This window comes from Cebus imitator, unplaced genomic scaffold (assembly GCF_001604975.1).
Source record: "Cebus imitator isolate Cc_AM_T3 unplaced genomic scaffold, Cebus_imitator-1.0 Scaffold145, whole genome shotgun sequence".
In the NCBI taxonomy this organism is placed as follows: Eukaryota; Metazoa; Chordata; class Mammalia; order Primates; family Cebidae; genus Cebus; species Cebus imitator.
In genome coordinates, this window is record NW_016107460.1 from 1115036 (window position 1) to 1122910 (window position 7875).

Consider the following 7875-nt stretch of genomic DNA (forward strand, 5'->3'; position numbering starts at 1 on the left):
GAAAGAACAGCATTCTGTTAGCAAATATCTGAACTCTGATAGCAAATATCATGTCAGGGAAAATATCCCAGGGAAATACCCATTTTTGAGTCCAAGGAATTTACCATCAAAACAATGGACTTTAAGAGGCACAGCACCTGGCATATATGTAGGAGGTGTTCTGTAGATATTTGTGGAATTAGTGACAAAATCCAAAAAAAATTATTCCTTAAGAGAAACGAATGATTACTTCTTATCTTACTGCAGCTATCAGTTGCTATGCTAGCTTTCAGGACATTAGCTTAAAAAAGACCCAAGGCTATATATTTTTTTCAGGCTATTACTATTTTTTTTTTGAGATGGAGTCTCGCTCCATCACCCAAGTTGGAGTGGAGTGGTGTGATCTCGGTTCACTGCAACCTCCACCTCCTGGGTTCAAGCAATTCTTCTGCCTCAGCCTCCCGAGTAGCTGGGATTACAAGTATGCACCACCACGCCCAGCTAATTTTTTTATTTTTAGTAGAGACAGGGTTTCCCTGTGTTGGTCAGGCTGGTTTCGAACTCCTGACCTCAAGTGATCCACCTGCCTTTGCCTCCCAAAGTGGTTGGATTATAGGCATGAGCCACCACGCCCGACCCAGATTATTACTGTCTGTGGGCCAAGTGAAGAAAGGCTTTCAGGATGATAGCAGTACCTGCTAATAATTCAGACAAAATTTTGGAAATGGACAGTTATTGGGGAAAGGGAATGTGAAATATGAAGTAAAGTGCCCTGACTGAAAAATCAGCATCAAAGTTTTTCACTTATTCATTAAATGCAACTTAAATGATCTATTTAGACAAGTAAAAATTTAAACCAGAGATCCATCATGTGTTGGTGAGGGGTAAATGTAGAAGTTTCTGCCTGGGAGTTGATTAAAGGGAACCTTCCCTCAGTCTTCCTGTTAAGGATGAGGCAACAGTTACCCTGAAAACCAGGCACAGAAAAGAACATCACAGAGTTTTGTAAAGATAAATTTCCTTTTTCATTTTAATTGTGCTTACCTGACATGAGACATTTTTCTTCCCCATTTTCTTCCCAGTTCAGCCACATGCAGCAACTAAGTGATAATCAGCAGAAAAAGCCTTCAAAGCAAGCTGCAACCACAAAACACAATGAAGGAGAAAAGAACTTTTTTCTCTTAAGCAGAACCAGGGATGACCTAAATACTTTGTCTCCCTTCAGAGAGAGCAATGTTTACATTTTTGACAAAAAACAAAAACAAAAACAAAAACCACTTATCTTGTAATCTCTTCTTTCATTATCTATCACTATCATTGCTTTATGTCTTTTTTTTAATCTTTTATTTTTTAATTTTTTTGAGACAGAATCTTGCTCTGCCGCCCAGGCTGGAGCAACAGGTGAGATCTTGGCTCAGTGAAACCTCTGCCTACGGGGTTCAAGCAGTTCTCCTGCCTCAGCTGGGATTACAGGCACTAGCCACCATGCCAGGCTAATTTTTGTATTTTTAGTAGAGACAGGGTTTCACCATGTTGGCCAGGCTGATCTGGAACTCCTGACCTCAGATGATCTGCCCACCTCAGTGTCCCAAGGTGCTGGGATTACAGGCATGAGCCACTGCAACCGGCCCACTTGGTCTTTGAAATCAAACCTTTATTCGGTTCAGTGGAGTTCATCTATTATTACTAAGATCTGCGGGTTGACTGGAAGGAAATACACTACAAAGTTATAATGGTTATAGCTATAGTAGGATTACAGGATATTTATAATTTTCCATCTGTGTGTTGAGAAGGTTACTGATGGGAAAGTGAGAAATTAGAGCTGCAGCCCTGGCATCACCACTCTTATGTGAGCTTGGGCAAATCAGCCTCTTTGTACCTCTCTTTTTCTAAGTTAAAGGGGGTCACCAAGGTGATCTCCAAGTTTACTTTCAAGTTTAACATTCTGTGGGGCTAATGGAAAAGAAAGTTTAGCTTGATATAACCCTGATAAAGGGCAATTTGGCTGTGCCTTTCAAAATCATACACGGGTATACCTGCTGACCCAGTGACTCCCATATCTGGACATTCCTCCTGTAGATACACTTTTAGAGATGTGAAATGAAGTTATGCAAGGTTATTTCTTATAGAATAGCCTGTGATAGCTCAAGACTGGAAACAAGTCACATATTCACCAACATCCTGGGGTTCAGGAAATTGATATTTAGATACAACAGTGTGGTAGTTAGCTGTAAAAACCCTTCAATATACATTTTTTGGACCTATGTGTCAGGGACATTGGTGCTATACGTTCTCTGTGCCTGCCACTTCAATTTTTTTTTTTTTTTTAAAAGACCAAATAAAACCAAACTATAACACTTGAAGAAACAATTGGGCGGGAGAGCCTCAAAGATTTCAAGGATTTGGGGAAAGTCTGTAGGAAGACTCCCTTAACCAAATAAATATTCTTCTCTGATTGACGCCCTGAAAAACCGGAATAGAAATGAAGGCAAGGCCACATTTGAAGCTGGCTTCCTTTGCCAAGAATGATCCACTAGGGCACCGCCTATTTTTAGGGTGCGGCTGTCTGGATCGGGGGCTGCTTCTGCGGAGTGTAATTGGAAAGGTTGGGGGAAGCAACAGCTGTACTTTGGGGCCTGCCTTGGAGCTCATCATCTGGGTTACTGAGGTCCCCTAGCGGCTGGTAGAGGAGGCCCAGACTGTCCAAATTTGACAGTAAACGTGAAGAGACCACTAGGCAAGGGTGGGAACCAGTCTCCGCCGGTCCCCAATCGATCCGGCTCAGGCTCCCCACTCCACCCATTCCTAGTATCAGTATGAAGCTGTTGTGATAAATGGATTATGAAGAAACAGGGGCCCGGACTCGAGAGAGGATAGTAAGAATATAAAAGAAGAAACAGATCTCTCTCTAAATCTTTTTAACTTTTGTAAAAAGTTAAAAGGCCTAATTTTTCCATTTTCTTCTCTTTTATTTTTTTTTCAAAAATCTCTTGTCCAACAGACTAATTTTCTCTAGAGGCTACTATTTCTTTCTTTCTTTCTTTCTTTTTTTGAGACGGAGTTTCGCTCTTGTTACGCAGGCTGGAGTGCAATGGAGCGATCTCGGCTCACCGCAACCTCCGCCTCCTGGGTTCAAGAAATTCTCCTGCCTCAGCCTCCCGAGTAGCTGGGACTACAGGCCCGCGCCACCATGCCCAGCTAATTTTTGTATTTTTAGTAGAGACGGGGTTTCACCATGTTGACCAGGATGGTCTCGATCTCTTGACCTCGTGATCCACCCGCCTCGGCCTCCCAAAGTGCTGGGATTATAGACGTGAGCCACCGCGCCCCGCCTAGATGCTACTTTTTCTATTGCAGAATTACCTGTAAGAAAGAAAGGGGATTTTTTTTTTTTTCTTTAAGAGTTGGACGCTGTCCTTTTGGACAAGATATTAAAAACCTTACTATCTTCCATCCTAAGTGGTCCCATCCCTCTAAAAGGAAATGCCTTCCATATTCTTCCTAAAAAAGCGAAAGCATAACAACACAAAACGGGAAAACTGTTTCTTCTGCTCCCTGAGACACAAAGGCCATTATCTTCCTACCTTTGGCCCCACTGATCCTTGACAGGATGTCCAGGACCTGCAGCCCAGATGAGGAAAGGTGGGGTGTGGGTGGGGGGTTGACTGATGCACACGGCAAGTAGCCTCAAGAACTTGGGGGTGGGGCAGGCTGCGCCCCAAGGCTTTGGTCCTATCCCCTGCTCCCCTGCCGTTTTTACTTAACACCCGATCACTTCCGTTGTAAATAAAAAATAACAAACAGTTACATTTAATTAGGGGTAGGTAGTAAAGTGACTTGGTTCTCGCTAACTGCGTTCCTAAGCCCTTCGCTGCGGGCCCTGAACTCAGTGGACGGAGCTGGAAGTTCCCTCCCAGGGGAAGAAGTTCCCACGGAGGGCAGGCGGTTGCGGGTGCCTTTGGATCCGTGTGTGCTTTGAGACGGGAGTACCTCCTCCCGGCGCCGGAGTCCCAGTTCCTCACGTTTAGCCCTTTAAAAAAGGTCAAGAATACAGTGAATCTGGCTGGGGTCTGCTCGGCTGGGCGACGCGTCCCCAGCTAGACAGAAAGGCACAGGCTGAGCCCGGGGGTGCAGACAGGTGGGTGCGGGTCTCGGGGCGCGGAGAATGCACCCTAGTCAGGGACTCGACCGCAGGGGGCCGCGGCGCCTGGGGCGGGGGGCGTGTGCCGCCCGTGCGGTGGCCGGAGGACTTGACAGATCGCAGCGAAAGAAAACATTAAACCAAAACAAAACCCACCGACTCCCCACGTTGCTCAGCAAAGACATCGTGGGTGGAGCCAGGAGCCAGCTATTGAGTAGAATTCCGCGCGGCCGCCTCCGCCCGTCCACCCCGCGCCCCAGGCCCCAGGCACCCGGCCCTGCCCGCTCGCCGGACTCGGGCCGCAGCCGAGGTCAGGGCGCAGCGAGCGCCTAGTCCCACCCGGGCTTCCCGAGTACTCGGTTCTGCAGCTCCGTAGTAAACAAAGTGTCGCCGCCACCTCCACGCTGGTTTGCTTCCTAGCAATCAAAACACTGAGAAGGCGAGAGAATCACAGAAACACTCGAGAATTACCAGAACATAATAGAGATCCAAAAAAATAAAAAAGGTGTGAGAAAGAGAAAAACACCCCACTACCCCCACCAGCCCACTGCCGCCTCCCGGTGGAAAACCGGGCCCCGCCCAGCCCGGAGCCCACTGGCTGCCCGGGCGGCGGCGCCGCGTGCCCATTGGCTGCGTGAGCTGTCGGTCAGGGGCGGGCCGGCGCGCGCGCCGCCGCGGGCGGGGGGCGGCGGCAGATCCCGTAAGTCGGGCGGCCTCGTAGTTGCTGCAGCCGCCGCCGCCGCCGCCACATTCAACAGGCAGCAGCGCAGCGGGCGCGCCGCCGGGCAAAGCGAGCGGCCCGCGGCGTCCGTCCGTCCTTCAGTCCGCGGCTCTGTCAGCGGGAGCGCGGCCCAGGCTCTGCCCCGGCTCGGCGGCTCTGGCCCGCCGTCCAGTCCGTGAGGCGGACCCCGAGGAGCCTCGATGTGGATGGCCCCGCGAAGTTAAGTTCTGGGCTCGCGCTTGCACTCCGCCGCGCCTTCCTCCCAGTTTCCGTCCGCTCGCCGCACCGGCCTCGTCCCCCCAAATCTCGGACCGTCTCTTCGCGCCCCCTCTCCCTCCGCCCCCAGTGCTGCGCTCTTCCCCTCTTGGCTCTCCCGCGGCTGGGGGAGGGGCGGGGGTCACCATGGCCGAAGCGCCCCAGGTGGTGGAGATCGACCCGGACTTCGAGCCGCTGCCCCGGCCGCGCTCGTGCACCTGGCCGCTGCCCAGGCCGGAGTTTAGCCAGTCCAATTCGGCCACCTCCAGCCCGGCGCCGTCGGGCGGCGCGGCTGCCAACCCCGACGCCGCGGCGGGCCTGCCCTCGGCCTCGGCGGCCGCTGTCAGCGCTGACTTCATGAGCAACCTGAGCCTGCTGGAGGAGAACGAGGACTTCCCGCAGGCGCCCGGCTCCGTGGCGGCGGCGGTGGCGGCGGCTGCCGTGGCCGCTGCCGGGGGACTGTGCGGGGACTTCCAGGGCCCAGAGGCGGGCTGCCTGCACCCAGCGCCGCCGCAGCCCCCGCCGCCCGGGCCGCTGCCGCAGCACCCACCGGTGCCCCCCGCCGCCGCCGGGCCGCTCGCGGGACAGCCGCGCAAGAGCAGCTCGTCCCGCCGCAACGCGTGGGGCAACCTGTCCTACGCCGACCTCATCACGAAGGCCATCGAGAGTTCGGCGGAGAAGCGGCTCACGCTGTCGCAGATCTACGAGTGGATGGTCAAGAGCGTGCCCTACTTTAAGGATAAGGGTGACAGCAACAGCTCCGCGGGCTGGAAGGTGAGCGGCCTCGGCGCGCGGCCGGACCTTGGGGGCGCGGTGGGGCAGGCGAGGGCGCAGCTGTGCAGGTTTGCCCGGCCCAAGGGTGCGGGGCAGGAGGGCAGCGCGTGCCCAGGAGGGCGGGCGAGAATTGGTGGTCGCGGTGGGCTCGCCCGGATGGGTCCGGGACCGCAGTAGGTGTGCGCGCGCGTCAGTCAGAATCCGCGTGGGTCGCGGAAAGGGGCTCGTTGGGGAACTAAGTAAAGAACATGCGTCAAGAAGTGGACGTCAGAGCGGCCGAAAAGTTTTCCAGTGAAAGGAGAAAGGGGTTCGCTGGGAGCGGCACCCCCACGGCCCGCGCTGACTGCTTCGGCTGCCCCTTCCCTCCTGGACCTTCGCGGGGCGAGGGCGGGTCCTCTCCTGCCGCGCCGCGGAGCTGTTTCCGCCGGGCGCGGCGGGGGAGGGCGCGGCAAGGGTCCCCGGAGCCTCCCTGCCCCGGGACCGGGCTGCAGGTGGAGGGGACAGGCAGAGCGCGACCGGCTGGGGACGGTGTATGGCCGGCCAGGCAGTTTCTGGAGGCGGTGCGCATTTTGCTTTGTTTTGGTTTTCTCCGGAGTGGCCTCGAGTTCAGGGGGCCGGGCGTCCCGATCCCGAGGTGGCGCCTCCGACACGTGCGAAGGGGCGGCCACCGCCTGCGGAGCGCCGGCGCCCGGCCGCGCGGGGCGAGCTAAAGTTCAAGTGTGACCCTCGGCGGGGGCGGGCGCGGGCGGTGACGAGGGAGGGGCTCTGGGCGCAGGAAGCTAGCGCCTTTAAAGGGCCAGCGCGTCCGGGCCGGGCGCCGTGGGGCCCGCGCCTCTCCAGTGGGGAAGCGCCCGAATCTGGTCTTGCCCCTGGTACGAGGCTTTTAGTTAGAAACACAGAGGCTGCCCTGGGGTTCCGGGGGCTGGGATGTGTGGGTCTTTTCCTGCCTTGCTACCCTATTCTTGAGCGTGGAGGTCCAGATGGGGGCGCGGGGGGCCAGGCGGGGGACTTTGCGACCTGTGTTTTGGCGGAGTCCGAGTGGCGGTGCGCGTTGAGGGAGCGGAGCCTCGAAGGAGGATTTTTGCCTTTCAGAACGTGGCCAGGAGACACTTCAGCATGGGAGCAGGCACTTCCCGACTCCGAGGAGGGCCTCGGCTAGGTACTGGGAGGCTTCCCTGGGGCGAGGTCCAGTCGCCGCGGGGCCTCCCCAAGCTGACAGTTTCTCACTCTCACCGGTGGCGGAATTGCTGTAAAGGCTGACTAGTTGAGTAAACACTGTTTTTTGAGACGGAGTCTCGCTGTCGCCAGGCTGGAGTGCAGTGGCGCGATCTCGGCTCACTGCAACCTCCGACTCCCTGGTTCAAGCGATTCTCTGCCTCAGCCTTCAGAGTAGCCGGGATTACAGGCACGAACCACCACGCCCAGCTAATTTTTGTATTTTTAGTAGAGACGGCGTTTAACAATGTTGACCAGGATGGTCTCGATCTCCTGACTTCGTGATCTGCCCACCTCGGCCTCCCAAAGTGCCGGGGATAACAGGCGTGAGCCACTGCGCCCGGCCGAGCTAAACACCTTTTTAAACAAACTTTCCTCGCCTCTTTTATCGACTGTATAGCATAATAAAGATTGGTGTTTGCTGCGCACTTGTTAAACCAGGGTTATTTTACATACAGTGTCATCCCTGTGGTTAATGCGTATCAAAAAGGTTAAGTTACTCACACCATATTGAAGTTCCTGGAGGAGTTCAAGATGCATTTTATTTTTTCCAAAGTGTGTTTTAGAGTAAAGGTATCACTTATCGCTTCATTACCAGGCATTACATGCAATTTTACCAAGTGTTTGAAAAAGGTAAAGTGCCTTCTTACCTTTAAGCTCGGCGTATATTCTTTTAAGTCGCAAAATCGAAATTGTCTGCCAAGTCTTGTTTTACTTAATATTTGAATTTAAGTACTTGACTTACTTGCTCATCTATCAATTCTATTTTAGCTGTTACAGAGTATTAGCC

At 53.9% G+C, this 7875-nt stretch overlaps 1 protein-coding gene across 1 annotated transcript in view; it reads left to right on the plus strand.

The window, feature by feature from the left end:
- The first annotated feature begins 4817 nt into the window (after positions 1-4817).
- Positions 4818-7875, plus strand: part of FOXO1 (forkhead box O1) — a 104551-nt gene continuing 101493 nt past the window's right edge. The window contains exon 1 of the mRNA XM_017542483.1: positions 4818-5870. Within this exon, the coding sequence (XP_017397972.1) occupies positions 5244-5870 (627 nt within the window). The 5' untranslated portion in view covers positions 4818-5243. The remainder of the gene's footprint in view (positions 5871-7875) is intronic.